The following is a 21,643-nucleotide window of genomic DNA, read 5'->3' as shown; positions in this document are numbered from 1 at the left end:
TGTATTATGTATTATAGTTGCTTGATGCTTTCTGTTGAATGGTCCCACAGTATTTCTATAAACAATTCTGCATGGGAATATGCACCAGAGCATAGCATTAAATCCCTAAATACAGCTAACAATTGCATTGTGAACACTTAACTGTTTGCCTGTAAGCCATAAACCTTCAGCTGTTGAGAGAAATTGCTCCAGTGCTGTCCTGTGAGGGCTTTGTTAAATCTGCCCGTACAACCTGCTATGTTGTCAAAATAGTCCAGCTTTTACAAAGTGGAACAGAAACAGGAAAACAAATATAGACTTGTCTTGTCTTTTCACAGGGGGCTTTAGTCCAGTGGGACAGGCACTCAGCCGAACACCATCAATCAAGCTGCAAATGGTAAGTTTGTCTGCGCTATGCGCAAACATTATTTTCTAAAATATGTACATTTTGGTAGGTAATGAGCAACTGTATTAATTCCATTTTAAATATGGTATAGTCATTTTCACTATACACTTAGGGGCACATTTACAAAGCTCGAGTGAAGGATTCGAATTAAAAAAACTTCGAATTTCGAAGTGTTTTTTGGGCTACTTCGACCATCAAATGGGCTACTTCGACTACGACTTCGACTACGAATCGAACTAAAAATCGTTCGACTATTCGACCATTCGATAGTCGAAGTACTGTCTCTTTAAGAAAAACTTCGACCCCCTACTTCGGCAGCTAAAAGCTACCGAAGTCAATGTTAGCCTATGGGGAAGGTCCCCATAGGCTTGCCTGAGATTTTTTGATCGAAGGATATTCCTTCGATCGTTGTATTAAAATCCTTCGAATCGTTCGATTCGAAGGAATAATCCTTCGATCGTTCGATCGCAGGATTTGCGCTAAATCGTTCGACTTCGATATTCGAAGTCGAACGATTTTAGTTCCTAGTCGAATATCGAGGGTTAATTAACCCTCGATATTCGACCCTTCATACATCTGCCCCGTATTCTTGTTGATTAAAAACTTGTTTTGCCAGTGACCTAATAGATGCATTTTAGCCTGCATGTTGAGTTCTTTCATTTAATTCAGTAAGGGTAACAAATATGGCTGATTGGTTCATAAAGCAAATTGTTTCTCATCTCTCTATATTTACACATTTGTTATTTTTTTTTTATTGTGATATAAAATGTCATTTTCTTAGCAATTCAATATATTTTATAGTTTTTGAATGATTTGCCTTTTCCTCACCCTTTTTAAAGCTTTCCAGTACTATTGTTCTGTCAGTCTAGTTTTTCTACTGTTGTTTTTTATTACTTATCTTTTTAGTCAGGCCCTCTCCTATTCATATTTCAGGCCCTTGGGCTCTGCCTGCATCCTACTAAAAGTTAATGCAAAGATTATCTACCCATATAGTGCAGAAGGGATAAAATTCTGAATGAAAAGATGCAAAAAAGGTCTTTGGCAGCAAATGTCCTATTTTATGATAATTGTTTATAGAGCCATGAATGACATTGCCTCCTGTTCATCTTCATATGCAAGAACTAAAACCGTTCTATTCAGCGCTTTCTGTTACCTTCCATATAAGCATGTTGCCTGTAGCCCCTTTTCAGCAGACCACCATAGTTACACAGCAGCAACTGCATAACATAGCAACATAGGTTGAAAAAGACACATATCCATCATATTCAACCTTTTTTGTCTACATAAAACTTGCCTGACTGCTAAAAGAAGCCTTACCAATATGCCTTAGAGGGGGTAAAAATTCCTTCCTGACTCCAAGATGGCAATAGGACCAGTCCCTGGATCAACTTATATTAAGAACTATCTTCAATAACCTTGTATTTCCTTACTTGATAATCCCTTCAACCCCTTCTTGAAGCTATCTAATGTATCAGCCAATACAACTGATTCAGAAAGCGAATTTCTCAACTTCACAGCTTTTACTGTAAAAAACCCTTTAAATAGAACCTCCTTTTATCTAAAGTAAACAAGTAGTGCTTCGGAAGCAAATACATAGTAAAAGTTTGGTTGAAAAAAGACACACCTCCATCAAGTTCAACATCTTAAGTCAATTTATGACCTGCCTAACTGCTAGTCCCTGACTCCATGATGGCAATGGGACCAGTCCCTGGATAAACTTCTATGAGCTATCTTTCATAACCACATTTGCTAAAAAGCCATCCTACCCCTTCTTAAAGCTATCTAAAGTATCAGCCTGTATGACTGATTCAGGGAGAGAATTGTTTTTAGCAGAAAACGATGTTACTATGTTAAAGCTTAATGCCTCAGTCTATGCTCTGAGGGGCAGCCCTTAAGGCGCTTAACTTTGCTTTTCTGAAATTCAGGGTTTTTGTTGCCCTAGTGTATATGTGTTTTTTTTGCACAGACATTAAATGAGATTACTATACGGCCACTATTATATTCCTATTCTGGGTCATTAGAGATCACCAGATCTAGAATAGCATTTTTTCTGGTTGGCTCCTTAACAACCTGCTCCATAAAATTGTCATGCAACAAGTTTATAGATTTGTTCCTATTAACTGTCCTGGCAGTACTGTTGCTGCAATCAATATCTGGGTAATTAAAATCCCCCATTAGCATTACTTTCCCCAGACTAGCAGCCTTTTCTATTTGCATCAGGAGCTTAGCCTCTTCCTTCTCACTTACATTAGGGGGTCTCTAGCATACTCCTACAATTAATTTGCTGGACTCTTAACAATTTTTACCAGTGGATTCTAACAATATTTTATATTTAAAGGCACACAATTTTTTTTTTTAATTTTTGGTGTTACTGGCCCTCTAAGCTACACAACATTTCTGTTTTCTGCTTCTCTTACTCTTATTTTTTCCCTTTCTTTTTTTATTTTTTTTATTTTTGGTTTTACCTTCACTGCTTCACTCTGTTAGTGCACAGGTTTTTTATTTTGCCTACAGTCCTTCCTTTCTAAAATTACATTAGTGATGATATTCACATACAGACCTGTGTAGATTAATATAAACCTTATATAAATCATTTGCCCTTATGATTGCCTCTGTGCACCTCCTATGTACATGATCAGTATTTCATGTACAAGTAGCACAGCCAAAAGATGTCTCCACACCTATCCCAAACTATCCAACCATGTCCTGTGCTCTCCTGCTGGCTTCCACCCATATGCACTTGGAACATACTATTAAGGCAGTTGAGTCTTCATGCACCTCATGAATCAGGCAAGCACTTGGTACATTTTGCTTATAAAATAGAGGGCATTCCATGTAGCCCAAGACTCATACATAACACTGGTAAGTCCTGCCAAAATAAAATAAATCTGACAAAACAAAAGTCTGCATTTAATAACACAGAGTATGCTGGCAGGCACGTATTTGCTCTCTGGATATTTCAGTAATGGTAGATCATTTTTAATGGGTTCATCATTTTTAGTAGATCATTTTTAATGGGTAATAAAATTGTTTATGTCACTGTTAAAATACACTTTTTCGTTATAGTTCACCTGTAGTTAGCTTGCACTGTTCTGGTTGCTGTGGGTTACTGTCTAGTAGCAAATTTGCCCAGTTGATTTCATAACTCCCAATGTTTTGTAGGATAATCTTGAATTGTGAACCCAAAAAACAGGTGGGGTTTGTAGGATAATAGGCAGAGGCATATTATGTTGCTTATGTAAATTTGGGGCTGTATCTTAATACAAGGCTTTTAACATTTTTAGTGTTATGTTATGCACTTATTTACTAGAAGTAAACACACAAATGAATTTTTGTAAACAGAAATGTTATTGCCCCTGCGTGAACCTAAGCACATAACCTGCACTTTTTATTGGAAATGTTTTCCCTCTTGATTATGAGTCATCGTATAGAGAAGTTAGGGGAGATCTGTGCCATAACTACACAGGCACACCCTGCCTTTAAAAAGCCTTTAATTTCAGAGAACAAACAAAAGTTAGTTAAGTAATTTTGGCCTACTGATAAATGTGTGGGCAGGAGTGAATTAGAAGCAAAACTTGTTTTCTGAAAACACCTGTTCAGAGAGGAAAATAGTTTGTGCCAGTTAAAATAAAGCCTCAGGGTATATGCATTTTCTGTCACATTATTGTGCAGTTGTGGTTTGGGTAAAAAAAATACTTTTAATAATTAACCCTGTTTTTCAGAAGGAAGAGCTAAAGATATGGAATCTTATTATATAAATAAGAAGTAAACCTTTGTTTTCTTTCTCTAAAATTACGCTAACCAGCCCCCAGAACAACATACCTTTCTGCTTTGTTTTATTTTATTTCTCTTATACAAGCAGCTGAATTGCAGCTCTCTTCCTGCAGCTCTCCTCCATCTGACTATAAGGACCTCAAAGAGGTGCCTACTGTGCTTGCCTGATTGATTTCTATTGCAGCGGAGGTAGTGAGCATGCCCAGTAGGCACCTCTTTGATATGTTCACAGTCGGATAGAGCAGTGCTCAGGTGGCGGAGCTTCATGCAAGTAGCTAAAAGAACTGCAGTTCAGCTGCTTGCATCTGAAAAGCAAAATAAAACTGAATGGTGGGAGAAAGGTGTGTTATTCTGGGGGCTGTTTAGAGTTATATTATGGCATTTTAAAATAAAAGGCATACTTATTCTTTAAAATGTTATCATGCTTTATAATTTTTAATTCCAGAATTTGTGTATATCCACTTCCCAACAAATTAAAATCAATGTAATCAAGTTAGCGCATACATAAATCTTCAATTCTTCCCCAAAGTACTTAATAACACTGCATTAGTCAGTATATTTTAATACAAATGCACAGTTTGCAACAAAATGCAAAATAACTTTGGCCCGTAAGTTTTCTTTTATGCAGAGTTTCTTTGCCATATACATGGTCCCTATATTGTGTACAAGTAGAATAGCCAGAAGCGTACTTTAAGAGTGATTTTTTTTATGCAGTTTTTTATTGGGGCCCTGCTGCTTGCATGCAGTTTTGCTTGTGTTTGGCTGTGATGTTTTGACCACAAAAGGATGTCTCAAAAAGCGGCTTTTCATATGCAAAAAGTTATAATTAATTGGCTAATCCTGAATGCTGAGGGATATATTTATGAAAAGTTCAAATCAAAGCTTGCAATAGTTCACTAGAGGATTAAAATATATTTCTTTTGTCATAGAGTAATACAGAGGCAAGGATTTCATCTCTTAAGATTGAAGCTGATAACACCTTACCATTCCAAGAGACAGTAAGTACTGTGTGTATTTCAGTTATTCTTGGGTTGCAGTGTCTAGTCTCTACATTTTAATTGATACATTTTTAATGTTTTTACTAGTGAAAAAAAGAACAAGCCTACATGGTTAGTGTGAAGGGTAGTGGGCCATTTTGTCGTTGATGCTAAATCTCTTCCAGCTGAAGCAACAAAATGTCAGAAAATACCTTTGTATTAAAGTCAATGTAAATTTCTGCAGGTAAAAAATTTAAATTGTGTGATTATACAAAATTGTTTTTACCAGAGCAGATTCAGTACAAAGGTATTTTCTGACATTTCTATCACACATGCTGGAGGACAACAACAGGGTAACAGGAACAACAAAACATAATAAAGACATGTACACTTCCCAATCAGTGATCATGTTTTAAAAAAGGTTGGTGCTGGAAGCCTAATAGTAATGAACTCTGCAGTTTTGAATTATTTCAGTAATTGGCATCATTTTCTTAAATGACTATAAGGACCAGATTTATCAAGGGTCAAATTGAAAATTCGAATTTTAAAAATTTTTATGGTGAAAACTCTCAAATTCAAATTGTGAATAATCCAAACTCTATTCAAGTTTTTATTCAAATTTGAATTTTGAGATTTATCAAACCATGCACCTTTACAAATTCGAATTCAACTATTCGCCACCTAAAACCTGCCGAGTTCATGTATAAGTCAATGGGAAAGGTCCAGTGACCAATTTACAGATATTACTAGCCTTCCAGACATTCAAGTTTTTTTTCTAATAAAAATCTCTGTTCGAGTTTAGCCAAATTTGATTTGGATTCAATTTTTGGGATGGTACTATTCATTCGAGTTTTAGATATTTGATATTTGTATTAAATAACCAAAATTCAAATATATTTTGATTTTATTAGAGTTAAAAAAAATTCACATGAATTCGAAAATCGACTTTTGATAAATGTGCTTCTAAATGTTAATGTAGATATGTCAAAACCAAATTTAAGACCTCCAAGAATGTAGAAGTTTGCATTTTCTCTATGAATTTGTAGTACACAGTATCTTTTCGGTCTGAACTTTCCATAAGAAGAAGTTAAACTTTAGGTTCCCACTTCTGGATATAGAATAGTGGTCTGTATATCAAAAGATGGTATAAATATATTGTAGCATTTGTTGATAATAAACATCTCCACTGGAGACGCAACTCTTATGGATGAGTTATACTCTTTATAGGGGCAAATGGAACAATTTTAAAAACCATTGTTCTTAGTTAAATACTTAATGGGGACCTGTCACCTAAAAAAATTATTCAAGCAAAATTAACTTTAATTACACTATATTTGTTTCCTTCAGTCTGGGAATTCATAATTATAGCAAGCAGGCAGGAGCCATTTTTTGTTATCAAGTCAAGCCTTGCATCATCTCAGAATCTTGTTTGTGCACCAGAATGGGGGACCCAATGTCCATCCCCATGCCCTGGCTACACAATTAAACAGTGAAGAGAACGGGGGAGTGTGGGGAGAGCAATTACATCTAGGAAGTGCTGAATAGAAAGTGAAAATAATTTTCTGCCCAGCCTCTATGCCTAAGGTATAGAGGAGGGGCAAGCAATATTTGATTGACAGAGATACTTAAATGTGTTTACAACAACTATGAATGCTTTAATAAAAAAAAAAGAATTTGGATTTCATGTTTAATTTAAAAAGGACTTTTATTATACAGCTTCTTGTGTCTGGGTGACAGGTCCACTTTAAGGCAGCTGTTCATGGTCCTTTGCTTTTCAATTTGCCAATAAAAGCCTTAGAGTTGGCATAGTGAGTACTCTGTCTCTCATTGCTGATGAGATTTGACTACATTGGAGAACTGGGCAGCAAATTGGCAAAATTTGTGTGTGTGTTGGTCTAAAGAGGTATATACTTGACAGGGAGTCATTTGGAGGTATGAACTTGATAGACTTTTGGCATTTGTCAACCCAAATTAACGATCTAACAAAAAATGCAACAAAATCCCTTCCTTAGTCTTTTTGCTGTGTTCTCCATAACATATACAGATGAGCTATTTTTTTGTTTTTGTTTTACATAAATTCCAGTGTTTGAGTTTAACAATATAGAGACACGCAAAATGTCCCATAAATTGTTAACACTAAGTTACAGCTGTTTGCATTATTTCATTATACTTTACAGATGTGATCAAGGCTGGTGTAAGTAATTTGCGTGTTAGAAGCTCAACTCAGAATGTTAAAACAATGGCATAAATCCGATGCCCAGAAATGTGCAATATCTTGGCAAATTGATCCTTTTATCTAGCATCTGTATTACATGTTTGAAACTTGTTGTCTTGTTTTTGTTGCCATTTGTTATTAATTTGGGCCTGGCACTTGTCAAACAGATGACCTAAATGCAAGGCATTTTAAGATTAACACTTAATAATCTTACATCACAAACTAAGCACAACATTTTCATTTGATGTTGTGAGTTCTCTTCAAGGTACAGTTCAGTGTGAAAATAAAAACTGTGTAAATAGATAGGCTGTGCAAAATAAAAAATTTTACTAATATAGTTAGTTAGCCAAAAATTTAATGTATAAAGGCTGGAGTGACTGGAAGTCTAACATAATAGCCAGAACACTACTTCCTGATTTTCAGCTCTCTAACTCTGAGTTAGTCAGCGACTTGAAGGGGGGCCACATGGTACATATATGTTCAGTGAGTTTGCAATTGATCCTCAGCATTCAGCTCAGATTCAGAAGCAACAGATATGACCCATGTGGCCCCCCTCAAGTCTCTGGTTACTGCCTGGTAACCAGGGTAACCAATAAATGGAAACCAAGAGAGCTGAGAAGCAGGAAGTAGTGTTCTGGCTATTATGTTACACATCCAGTCACTCCAGCTGCTATACATTACATTTAACTAACTATATTAGAAACATTTTTATTCTCTACAGCCTGATGATTTACCCAGTTTTTATTTTTACACTGAACAATTCCTTTTGGTGTTTGGTGTCCCCCAACTTCAAGGGAAGTTCTTCACTCTGTGTATTTGCATGTGCTTATTTACACACATGCAAATTTTAATCACAGCGACCACTGAGACTTGATAAGAAAATTTGAAAAAGTGTTTAAGCTAATGTTTCACCTTAGAACCTGCATTTGTGCTGTTCATAGTGCAGGACATTAATCTGATTACTGAAGAGAAAAAGTAGTAACAGGTTTTTAAGCAGCTCAAATCAAAGGTGTTAGAGAAGCCTTAATACAAGTTGCTCCTCCTGGATACATGCGCACACACAGCCATTTTCTTTTTTTTATACTTATGTTTGAAAACAAACATTATCCATTACATTACAATAGAAATTGCATTATCGCTTGGTTATAGAGTAATGAGCAAATGTTACAATTGGTAGGCATACATGCATTTATGGCACACAGTTAGAGAAGGTGGGCATGGCTTTTTTAAGTCACAAAGTAAAAACAATCAATGAAAGAACAATAATAAAGGGACCCCCATGGGTCATTCATGCTCATTCAGCAATGACCTTCTGTCGAAACACTGTCGAAACTAAATAGGCTCAATAAAAACATTTTACATGCTTTTTTTTATATAAAGACATAAGGAGACATTTATTTTCATATTGCAGTGCCTTAAGGATATGAGAAATGTGTAGCTGGGGGAGATATAGTGAATAAAGTACCCCCCCCTTGTAAAATATAAGGATATTATAAGTTACCGAGGAGTTTAATGACCATATAAAAACACGAGGCCGAAGGCCGAGTGTTTTTATACAGGTCATGGAACTCGGAGGTAACTTCTAATATCCTCATATTTTTCAACTGGGGGTACTTTATTTATTATAATACACAAGTTTCAGTGAGTCATGTGACAGAAATTACATCAGAACTCACAGTTTATAACTGATGACATCAGAACTCTACAGCCTAATGATTTACCCTTAATAGAAGAGATATAGGCTATTGCTTAATGTAGTACCGTATAGCCCACTGATATAGCTCTTCTAGATGGAGGGGGTAGTTTATATGGTGAATAAAGTATTATAAGTTACTGAGGAATTCCATGGCCATATAAAAGCATGAAACCAAAGGCTGAGTATTTTTATACAGGTCATGGATCTCCAAGGTTTCTTCTAATATCCTTATAAGGATATAAGGATATATTTTACAAGATATTCATGGCTTTTGTGTATTATATAGTGAATAAAGTACCCCCTCTTGTAAAATATAAGGATATTATAAGTTACCGAGGAGTTTCATGACCATATAAAAACACGAGGCCGAAGGCCGAGTGTTTTTATACAGGTCATGGAACTCTGAGGTAACTTCTAATATCCTCGTATTTTACAACTGGGGGGACTTTATTTATTATAATACACAAATTTTAGTAAGTCATGTGACAGAAATGACATCACTACTCACCGTTTATAACTGATGACATCACTACTCACCGTTTATAAGGATATAATTTACAGGATATTCATGGCTCTTGTGTATTATATATGCATCTAGGGCTTCCTCCCTGTCCAAGCCTGATCATCTTCAAAATTCTTCTAACGTGACTAGCAAGTCAATTGCTAGAGAGAAATTGTATTGTTTTCATCTGTGAGATGTCATAATCCCATGATACCACTCTTATACCACATGTGAGCCATCTTGAAATTCTTCATTTTGTATGAAAGGGCAATAAAGGGAGTGGGGACTATTTAAGCAAAATTGTTTCCGTATAATGTGCCATGTTTGCCAGGACATATAGAGCAGAGATTATCCAGTTGTCCTGCTTGTGTTTACGCAAAAAATAAAGTGGATGGACAACAAGCAAAAAAATTAACATCCGGGCCATTTCCCACACAACACCTTAATTAAAGTTCTTGTCTATTAAATAATAGATAAAGACTATTACCACCCAGGGTTTCCCATGTATACATATATATATATATACATCTGAACATATAGACATCAACTGAAAACATGAATAAAATTGGTTACTACACACTGTACAAACAATTGTCTTTTGCAGGTAAGTTCCCTAAGGGAGACAAGCTTCTGCAGTCCTTATGCACTGTGTAAAAGTTGAGCAAAACGTTCTTAGGACTTCTCAGTTTGTGGCATCACAGCATTCTGAGAATTTACAATGAATACCTTGTATACATCTCTACATAAATGGGTAATTTAGCAGCTGCAGTTGTAAAACACTGTATGTTAAACCATTTCTAAAATTTCCCACAGCCCTTTATCATGCTTCTCCTGCTGTGTTCCCACCACCTTGATCACTTTAGCAAAAAGTTGACAAAAGCCTCAAACCTTTACCAAGGTTGAGCTTTGGTTTCAGCTGCTTTTCTGCAAGAGGAAGTAAATGCTGAAGGGTTTCTTTGTGGCATGGATGTGATAAAGCTGTGGTGGTCTTATCTCCCTTCTAGGTCGTGGCTTTGTACGACTACACAGCACATCGATCTGATGAGCTAACCATCCATCGCAGTGACATTATCCATGTGTTGTACAAAGATAATGACAATTGGTGGTTTGGCAGTCTAGCAAATGGACAACAAGGTTATTTTCCAGCAAATTATGTGGCTTCTGAGAGTAAGTGTGCATCTCCTTCCAAAGTAGGCTAATGTGGGTTTAACTGATTGTTTTGCCCCAGACAGCGAATTTATTCTTATTAGAATAGCCCTCACCTCTTCTCTGTTCAATTTTATTTATTTTTTTTGTCCAGACGAAGATAAAGATAATTTCTTACCTGCAACGGCACATGGTTATGATGATCGCTATATGGAGCAATATGACATTGATCAGTCTTATAGTTCTAACATTGTAAGTATTCTGAAACATCGACTATATATTTAGTTTCAAACTATTTAGCGTTATGTGAATGTGTACTTCTCATTATATGTAAAGGGTTTGTATCTGAAACATTGCCTGAAACATTCATATAGCCCCTGAATTTGTCCATGTAAAGCCAGTATCTTTCTAAATTGGTTTTAACTCCTGTTACTTTCTTATGTGTTTAGCTTTCTTTTCATGATTGCTATGAAGCATTTTCTTTGCATCTGTACATATGCTTTTTTTATATAAGTATTCTTTTAACTGGTATAGGGCCAGGTGCATGTTAGACTTTGCTTTGAGCAATTTCTAGTGTTTGCTTCTCATCTGACAACTGCCTGGCATGGGTAGGATTGGGGCCAGTGGCTGTTTCCTTTCTGGCAACCACATAAATATACACATGCCCCAAGTAAAAGAGCTTGATGAAAATGGGGTATATATGCTCTCAATCCAGGAAACTGGTGGGTTTCTGAGATATAGACTTGGCCTCCTTGCCTGTGAATTTCTACAATGCCTTTTATTTGTTTGCAGATGTCGGCAGTCTCCAGCACTTCAAAGGATCTGACATTTATGCCACAGAATGACACAGATGCAGACTCACCTGTGACACAGTAAGAGAGAGCATTCAAAAGGATCTTTCCATGTTCAGTAATGGCAACAATTCTCACCGAATATAAGCAAATACTTTAGATACATACAGAAAGCATGCCTTCCTAGTATAAATCCCGATATGATTTCATCCACTGGATAGTAACTGGTAGAACTTGGAAATTGTACATATAACCCCAACAATCAAATTGTTAGATATTAGTGTGCGCCGCACATACACACTACTGCGTTAAGAATCACAATACGTAAAGGGTCATTATTTTTGCAGATGATACTAAATTGTGCAGAACTATAGGTTCCATGCAGGATGCTGCCACTTTGCAAAGTGATCTGTCTAAACTGGAAAACTGGGCAGCAAACTGGAAAATGAGGTTCAATGTTGATAAATGCAAGGTTATGCACTTTGGCAAAAATAATATAAATGCAAGTTATACACTAAATGGCAATGTGTTGGGAGTTTCCTTAAATGAAAAGGATCTAGGGGTCTTTGTAGATAACACGTTGTCTAATTCTGGGCAGTGTCATTCTGTGGCTACTAAAGCAAATAAAGTTCTGTCTTGCATAAAAAAGGGCATTAACTCAAGGGATGAAAACATAATTATGCCTCTTTATAGGTCCCTGGTAAGGCCTCATCTGGAGTATGCAGTTCAGTTTTGGACTCCAGTCCTTAAGAGGGATATAAATGAGCTGGAGAGAGTGCAGAGACGTGCAACTAAATTGGTTAGAGGGACGGAAGACTTAAATTATGAGGGTAGACTGTCAAGGTTGGGGTTGTTTTCTCTGGAAAAAAGGCGCTTGCGAGGGGACATGATTACACTTTACAAGTACATTAGAGGACATTATAGACAAATGGCAGGGGACCTTTTTACCCATAAAGTGGATCACCGTACCAGAGGCCACCCCTTTAGACTAGAAGAAAAGAACTTTCATTTGAAGCAACGTAGAGGGTTCTTCACAGTCAGGACAGTGAGGTTGTGGAATGCACTGCCGGGTGATGTTGTGATGGCTGATTCAGTTAATGCCTTTAAGAATGGCTTGGATGATTTTTTGGACAGACATAATATTAAAGGCTATTGTGATACTAAACTCTATAGTTAATATAGGTATGGGTATATAGAATTTTAATTAAAAGTAGGGAGGGGTGTGTGTATGGATGCTGGGTTTTCATTTGGAGGGGTTGAACTTGATGGACTTTGTCTTTTTTCAACCCAATTTAACTATGTAACTATGTAACTAACTATGTAACATGTTCATTGTAGTTAAATAAATAATGGCAGGCAAATACACTGGATACTAAAGGGTCCTGTTATCTGTGTACTATATGTCTGTGTTTGTTTTGTCCCCCATTGTAATCCCTTTTCTATGTTTGCAGTCTATTATTTCAATGTTATAAAGTGCAGCTATGGGTTTTTTTGTTTGCATAGTTTGTATAGTCTCTCATCCTGTTTAAATGTGCTCATACACACACCAACATTATTGTACATACAACATTTCTCATGATATTTGGTGTGTGTGTAGTGGAGATGAGGCAACCAATATCAGCAAAAGCCTGGGATATCGGGCTTCTCGGTGATCGGAAAATTTTAATCGTGCACCTTTAACGTTGGCAACATGTAAATTTTGAATCGTCGGATAGAGGTAGAACTCTTTTGTTTCTACATGCATATCTGACAATTCAGCTCTTAACGTCAGTAGAGAGAGCAAATTATATTTCCCATCGAAAAATATTGTAATTTGTAACGTGTGGCCACCATAACACAGAACAAAAGTCAGCCGGAAAACGCAAAAGAAGACATTTTCAAGGGCCCACCTCTTCTCTGTGTACCTGCACTTAAGCAGAAGCCGTACTTTTCAGAAGAGATTAACAGAGCTGGGGAAGGGACCAGATCCGCCAGCCTGCAAAAAATGCAGCAAAGCCAATGCTCCATGTGCGCTCAGCTTCTGAGATTTTCTTATGTAAACCCTCAGGGAGAGTTGATTTTCAAAGCAGATTTTTTTTTTTGGTGTTTTAGAAATTTTTGTTAGCCCCTCTCCAAAGAATTTGCACCATAACTATATGAAGAGCAGGATTTACACTAAGAGTTATACTGTAAGCTTCTTCTCCCTCCCTTTCTTTTTTTGCAATAAATAAATAAAATCGTCCACCTTTGTCCCAGAAATACATATCTTCAGGATGTGCTTGTCGATTTGGTTCATTCCCTATCTAGGAACTGTGATTCACATTTTATAACACTTACTATAAAACCATTGTCTGGCAATCAGTATTTGATTAGATAAAGTATGCACATTAGACCCAGTAATGTGACTTCCTCTATCATCTGTTTACCTTTTCTTTACATATTATATCATGGGAAAGTATGCCGTCCCTATGGGGATGTTTGCTGAATAAAATAAATTGTGGTGTTTAAACTGTGACTTCATTTCATATAGCCATTTATTAGCTTTTCCTCTTTTGTTGGGAGCAGTTTAGGTTCACTTGGTTTCATAATCAATTACTTAGGCATGCTGAAAAATGTGACATCAAGAACTGAGTAGCTGTTTTCACCAGTGTAGTTGCTCATAGGAGCCAATCAGATCTTTGCTACTTTATGATCATAAGGAATTTCTGATTGGTTGCAATGCATAGCTGCACTTGTCCAACTTAGGGCACATTTATTAGCATAGGTGCTATTATTTTGCACTGCATTCTTTAGCCCGTAGACAGCAAGTCAAGTTAAAGGAGGTAGGAATCATTGGGGCTTCCCACTTCTGCACACAGGTGTATTGCATTAGGAATATATCACACTTGGCGTTTCTGGGTAAAACCTCATGGGAGATTTTGATCATATAAAAAATTTGAACCCCCCTATAGCTAGAATGTAAAGTCGGATCAGATAAGGGCCCAGATTCAATCCAGTGAGAAAATGGGTTATGACTAGTGATGGGCGAATAAATTGCAAGATTCTTTCGTGAAAACTTCAGAATTTCACGATTTTTGCGCAAATTTTCAGATTTCAAGATTTTTCACAACTTTTTCGATGTTTCGCGAATTGTATGGGAAATTCGCACCTTTTTCGGCAAAACGGGAGAAATTCGCCCATCACGAGTTATGACGTGAAAAGTCATGGACAAGATTCAATTTGAGATGCAATCAAGTCCCAGAAAACTTCTCACAGTTTATCACGTTAAAACTCTATTGAAGTCCATGGGAAAAAACTGGTACTGGCTTTGGAGAAAAGTTTTTATCCTTGAATTGAATCTCTTTCAAGACTTTTCATGTGATAAACCATGTGATAACTTTTTCTCACTGATTTGAATACGGCCCAAAGTCGGACGGTGTATTTTATTCATGCATCTACATCCAACATTGTATGGGTGGGGAAAATAACCGGTAGACACCATCAGAGTTTATCTTGTTGAATAAAGAAGAACCATGCATTGTACACATGTCGTGTTGTGTCTGATGGAAAATTGCCATGTAGTTTACACATCAGATTTTTGTATCAGTCCCATTATACTTTGACCCATGCAATTACATCTGACTTGCAGGATGCATTTTGTCAATCCGGCAACATCCTACAAAACCTCCTGTGAAGTGTAGCCCTTTCAAAGCTTTTTTTCAGCAACTCTCCAGCTAGCAGTTTTAGCAGTCTGGTTGCTAGGGTCCAAATTACGGATTAATAAGAACGATAACAATACATGTGTAGCCTCACAGACCATTTGTTTTTAGATGGGGTCAGTGACCCCCATTTGAAAACTTGAGTCAGAAGAAAAAGGCAAATAATTAAAAAAAACTATAAAGAATAAATAATGAAGACTAAGTGAAAAGTTGCTTAGATTTGGCCATTGTATAACATACTAAAAGTAAACTTAAAGGTGAACCACTATTTTAAAGCCTTTTTCTCTAATATTGATAATGTAAATAAAAGGTATTTCTGTGTTCATAATGTGCACTACTGCTTAGACATAATAGCAACAGTGTTGCCCAAAGTGATTTAGAATCCACTTAAAGGAAAACTAAACCCTTAATTAAAAAAAACCCTACCCTACATAGACCTCCCTGCCAGCCTAGCTGTTACCCCTGGTAAATGCCCCTAACTCTTTACTTACCCCTTGGTGCAGATTCAGGGCATCAAAATTCATGGGGCACCATCTTCTTCTCTTCGGTCTTCTTCCGGCGCTTCAGCAATTTCCATCAGTTTCTGTGCATGCACAGTTGTCAAAAACCCAAAGACTTTTCCGTCTGTGCATGCGCCGATACGGCACTTACTTCCCAAAGAAGACCAAAAAGAAGAAGATGGCGCCCATGATCTCAGATGCCCTGAATCTCCACCGAGGGGTAAGTAAAGAGTTAAGGGTAACAGCTAGGCTGGGGGGAGGGGGAGTCTATGTAGGGTGGGGGTAGGGTTTTTTTAATCAAGGGTTTAGTTCTCCTTTAACCTCTCAGCCACCTCCTACAATTCTGCCAAAACCAGCTTTCCTTCCTTGAGTAAAAAAGTCATAACCCTGTGACCTTTAAAAGACAAGTACAAGAGCTTAATTGACCATCAGTAAAAGAACACTGTGTATCAATTGGAAAAGCTGAAAAGCATTGAAGTGCCCAGTGACATTGTAAAGCACTCTGCATGGTATTTATTTAGCAAATTCTACAGATTTCCAATAAGTTGCCTTCTTAAAAGATTTCAACATACACACTCAAGTAAATGAGACAAAATAATAATACACTAAAAATCTAAAATAATTTGTCTAAAATAATAGACAAAATCTGAAGGTACAATACAATATATCTACAGACTCCTCGCATATCCTGAGGCAGAAGAAAAATGGAGGTCTTTTTAAAAACACGGTCCATTGTTAAACTAGGGCAAACAGATCCTTATGTAGGGTATTGAGGAATCAAAGCAGTTAGTGGCCCTTGACAGGTAGGCATATGTGGTCACAACAAGTGATGCTTTCATTAAATTCTCCTTAAAATGCAGCTCATTTTAGAGGACATTTGAACTTAAAGCCAGGTCACTGCACATCAAGAAAATCCTGTATTTCCAGGGTGTTCGTGAGATTTCCGCCAGCCTTTCACTGCAATGACCTGAAGAAACAACCCTTATTTTATTATTTAGGAAAATGACAGATGAATATCTCCAGGAAAAGGGTTCTTCCGCCTCTTCACCCTGATGTTTGTGTATATACAATAAACACCAACATGTCTGCAAAATTATTTAGGGCAGTTTTATTCTATATTAACATTTTTACTGCACGGTAATAATGTTTTTGTGAATCCTTAACTTACACTGCATTAGATTTTAACTTAAAAATGTATTCATTTTGAGGGATTAATGATTCAGTTGGATGGAAGAGCTCAGTACTGCAGCTTGGCTCTAACAACCCAGAACACAAAATAGTGTTTTTCTGTCAGTGTATTAAAGGGATATTTCACCTTTATATAACCTTTTAATATGATGTAGGCATTGATACGTTGAGGCAGTTTGCAATTGGTCTTCATTTTTTATTTCTTATGATTTTTCAGATATTTGGCTTTTTGTTCCGCAGCACTTTATTTTGTATTTTAGACGCTGTGTAGTTGCTAGTGTATTATTTACCTTAGAAACTGGTTTAAACAAGAGATGGGAATATGAATAGTAGAGGGCCTACATAGAAAGACACGTAACAATAACAGTAACATTGTAGCCTCGCAGAGCAATAGTTTTTATCTGTTGGGGATCAACAAAGACAAATAAACTCCTATAAAAAAATAAATTGCAAAGTTTAAATACTTTTCGGAATGTTTCTTATATGGCATTAACCTTTCATCCCTAATAAAAGGACAACAAATAAAATCCTTTTATAAATCAGTTTCACCCATAAATTGATTCTAAAATATGTGGGCAAATGTTTTGTGCATAAACATTGCTTTATTGCATATTTGCTTTGTAGAGAGTTGGAAGCTACCATGTTGGTTACACAGATGTGCCACAGCCCTTTCCTTTATAACCATTTATATGTTCTAACATTGTGCACTAAAGTTAAATAGTTTTAACTAAGACACTCGTTTATAGAATGTATTTTATGAAAGCACATGTATCTATGTAGTGTTGATTTAGTATAGATTTTTCTATTGATATCATTATTGGCTTCAAAAATTTTGATTTGTTTGGTTAAATAGAAATAAGTAGAAAAGTGAAATGTAAAAAAAATAAATTTTCCTTTGTCTGCTTTTTGCAGTGGATCAAGACATGACAAGCACCTGTATCCAGAGTCACCAAACCGTTCAACCAAAATGACTTCTCTTCATGCAGAGCCGACTGAAATGGCACACACTGCCTTGCCTGACTGGGGGCAACTAAGTGAAAAGATGGTTGTGAAACCCAAAAAGAAAAAAATATTAAAACATATCCGTACTTCTGGGAAAACAAATAATGCCTTTGAGCCAGACCCACAGGATAATGTTGGATATCCTTTATATAAGGGCTCAGGGAAAACAAAGTAGAATTTTCAAATTTAGAAAAGAAAATGTCTTTTTAAAGGGGCACAGTTTTTGTAATACTACTTTTTAAGACTGTTTATGGTGAAAAATATGACGTGTTTTTGGAACCAGCAGGGATATGAACCATGTCTGATTACACACATGAGACATGCAGTGAGCACTACATAACCTTTTACAAAGCAAGCAAACAATTAATCCTACATATGACAGGCCCTCTCCACAGATTAACCTTAGAAAAAAACAATGCAAACGACATATTCGCTTATTAAACCTCAAGTGCCTAAATATACTACAGGGCAAATTTTTCAACATTTTAACTTGACCTTTTAGCGCAATTTGAGTTTCCCAAACTCAAATCTTTGAGATTTATTTAGCACAGAAAACTCAAATATAAAAATTGGCCATGTATAAGTCAATTGAAGCTATAGCTTTCAAGATTAATGTAAAATAATGGGTAAAATGTGATTATACTGTTTTCTTTCACATTTGTACGTGAGGGAGTTTTTGCAATTCAAGTTTTTTTTAATAAGTGCACAAGATACTTTTTTTAAATTAACGAAAAACTTGAAAGTACAAAAAAAAGTATTATTGATAAATCAGCATCCCTGTGTGCATTATTAAATACCAACACCAGATAAGCTTATCTGCCTTTCTGTATTTGTTGGGTCAGCTTTGTAAATATTATTAAATTTGAACATTTGGTAATTTTTCCTTAGATCATGCCATTTATGAGTGTGCAGCTTATCCAAATATAGTTATATCTAGCGACCCAAATATGTAGAGCCTGTGCTTTTTGTAGAGGAAACAAATGTAAGACAAACCCATATGAGATGAAGACTGTGTTTGTACTATACATATAGCTTTATTTTTTTTTATTTTTTTGCAAAGCATGTTTTTCCTATTCTGATTACTCTGTATGAAAGCCCAGTGGCCATATAACCATGAATCTATACTTAGCACTGTTTTGATTGTTACATTTGGACATAAAGATTTCTATAGTGACTTCTGGAATGAAGCTTATAGTTTTCTTACACGTTTTAAATGGATATTATAGTCTATAACCTAATTATTTATTAAAATGTAGTTGAATAACTGCAGTGAATTACCATACCAGTGCTGTCAACCCTGTATACAAAGCTATGAAGGATTACTTTAATCAGTGCGTTGTGTTTCTTTATACTTCTATTTACACTGTTTCTAGCTTTTTAATTTTATGATTCCTAGCAGAAGTAAATTAGAACTATGTGTTAGTCTGGGGTTTATAATCATTGGGTAAATTTGCACCTGGGCAGTAACCCATGGCAACCAATCAGATGATTGCTTTCAGTGCTCAACCTGCAGCTAGCTAAAAAAAAAAGCTAGTAACTGATTGGTTGCTATAGGTTACTGCCCAGGTGCAAATTTGCCCACTGTCTGTTTAGCAGGAGCCCTGTGACTAGTAAAAGAAAACCATCTTTAGTGAAGCAGGAGACTCCTGCCGACACCTGTCTTTACCAGTGCCGTTTTTGAGCCCCTGAACATGGCAGATAGAATGACAATAGCAAAGTACAGACAAGGATTAGGCAGAAGTGAAGGCAGCAATAGGCAAACACAGTGAGAAAACAAAGTCAAGAACAGGCACAAGGTCAAACCAGGAAGCAAAACCTAAGAACAAGGTTCAGGCAAGGCTTAGCCAGCTTGGGCAATGAATGAGAGGCAGGAAAACCTTTTTAAATTCAAATTTGGTGCCATGGTGACGTCAGGGCAGGGAACACAAGCTGCATCAGAGTGTGCATGCATCTAGATTCATGCTGTGTCAGGGCATGTGCCAGTGTGCACACATGCACTCACAGTCCTGGGGTCCACCACAGTATTTGGTATGTTTATATGTAGCCTATGACTAAGTGTGTATAAAACGAAACGCGTAAGGCTAATGATGACATAATACATTATACTTTTACTGAATTTGACTGCCTGGAGAAGATTGCCCTCATTTGAGTGCCTGCTTTACTAGTTTCTGGTTGTAACCGCTCCCCTTTGCTGAAGGCTCGGGGCAGTGCACCTGGGCCTCTTCTATTACTTTGTGAGTTACTTTTATATTGTTGGATTCTCTTTTCATTGCATATTATGCTAATCTTACACTGATTAACTTCCTATCTTGGTGCCCATTTACTCCCTGTAAATCCTATTCCAGGATTACTTAACTTTTTAGTGTCCCCAAATTTCTAGCCAAGTGACTATATTAAATTTATTTGAATGGTCTCATGGCATTATGTATTAAAATCCATATTTGATATTGCCTTTGTAGCTATGTTCCTAGTTTACTCCTAGCATTAACTCCTTAAGCATTAAACAACTCCTGGTATTACGTTGTGCATAGAATGCATTGAACTACTCTTACAGACCTTGTTGGGACTAATATAGTTTTTAATAGGATTTTATAATTTTGTAAGATACATGTGGCATGTGAGGAGAAACAGCAGGGCTAGTTTAGCTTCCATGGTCTGTCTGAGCCCAGTGCTAGATAGTATATATAGTGAATAAAGTACCCCCTCTTGTAAAATATAAGAGGGGTTTTTTTTGCAACTGGGGGTACTTTATTTATTATAATACACAAGTTTCAGTGAGTCATGTGACAGAAATGACATCAGAACTCACCATTTATAAGTGATGACATCAGAACTCACCGTTTATAAGGATATAATTTACAAGATATTCATGGCTTTTGTGTATTATATACAAATATATATTGAAACGTATTAAAGATGAAGATTAAAACACATATAAATTGCACAGGAAACTAACCACTACCTCACAGCAAAATAAAAATTCTGTAACCCAGACCCAACTTGAAACCATTTCTCTCCTACCAAAAGTTTTTCACCAAATTCACTGCTGTCAAGATCTACATCTTTATAAAATAGGAAATGCATGTTATTCGTTATCCGGAAACCCGTTCCAGAAAGATCTGAATTACAGATAGTCTCCCATAGACTCCATATTATCATATAAATTCTAATTTTGAAAAATGATTTTCTTTTTCTGTGCAAAAATAAAACAGTACTTTTTACTTAATTCAAACTAAGGTATAATGAATCCTTATTGGAGCCAGGACCAACATCAGTACCTGGAGATATTCATTTTTTACTAATCTCACATATATATTCGTTTTTGTGCACTTTCATTCGAGTCACTGTGTGATATTTTAAATGAAGGATGGTTTTTAAAGCCAATCAATTACAAATTGTTTTTTTCCAGTTAATTTAAGTAATTTTACCACTTTAATAATTTAATAATTGTGATGATGAATTGTGATTTTTTTTTTAATTGTGTTATTTATTACTACAGTTCCTTTTTAACCTTTGTATGTTAAAAGCACTTTAAAATATATTTTTAACTATTAAAAGTGTTGTTTCAAAAATATCATCTTGATTCATGTTTCATTTGTGACAGAAATTATAATTATGGTTGATATGTTTTATAATACAATAAAGAATCCTTACTATGACACTTAACAAAAAAAAAAAGGAAGAAGTGAGACTAGCAGGGCTGGGCAGTGAAGTATGGAAAATTCCCCAGACACTAACCACAGTTATCCTTGCACCTTGTGTTTTAGGCACAGACTTTAGGCAAACAACA

The 21,643-nt window shown here is 36.1% G+C and overlaps 1 protein-coding gene across 1 annotated transcript in view; it reads left to right on the top strand.

Annotated features, from left to right (window-relative positions):
- Nucleotides 1-21,427, top strand: part of ahi1.L (Abelson helper integration site 1 L homeolog) — a 98,614-nt gene extending 77,187 nt beyond the window's left edge. Inside the window, exons 20-25 of the mRNA XM_041562959.1 lie at nucleotides 318-376; nucleotides 5,089-5,157; nucleotides 10,554-10,716; nucleotides 10,850-10,947; nucleotides 11,488-11,567; nucleotides 17,764-21,427. Of these exons, the coding sequence (XP_041418893.1) occupies nucleotides 318-376; nucleotides 5,089-5,157; nucleotides 10,554-10,716; nucleotides 10,850-10,947; nucleotides 11,488-11,567; nucleotides 17,764-18,028 (734 nt within the window). The 3' untranslated portion in view covers nucleotides 18,029-21,427. The remainder of the gene's footprint in view (nucleotides 1-317; nucleotides 377-5,088; nucleotides 5,158-10,553; nucleotides 10,717-10,849; nucleotides 10,948-11,487; nucleotides 11,568-17,763) is intronic.
- Nucleotides 21,428-21,643: the final 216 nt, after the last annotated feature.

The sequence above is a fragment of the Xenopus laevis genome, chromosome 5L (genome assembly GCF_017654675.1).
Source record: "Xenopus laevis strain J_2021 chromosome 5L, Xenopus_laevis_v10.1, whole genome shotgun sequence".
Lineage (NCBI taxonomy): Eukaryota > Metazoa > Chordata > Amphibia > Anura > Pipidae > Xenopus > Xenopus laevis.
The sequence above is the reverse complement of the archived record's forward strand: the minus strand, read 5'-3'. Positions and strand labels throughout refer to the sequence as shown.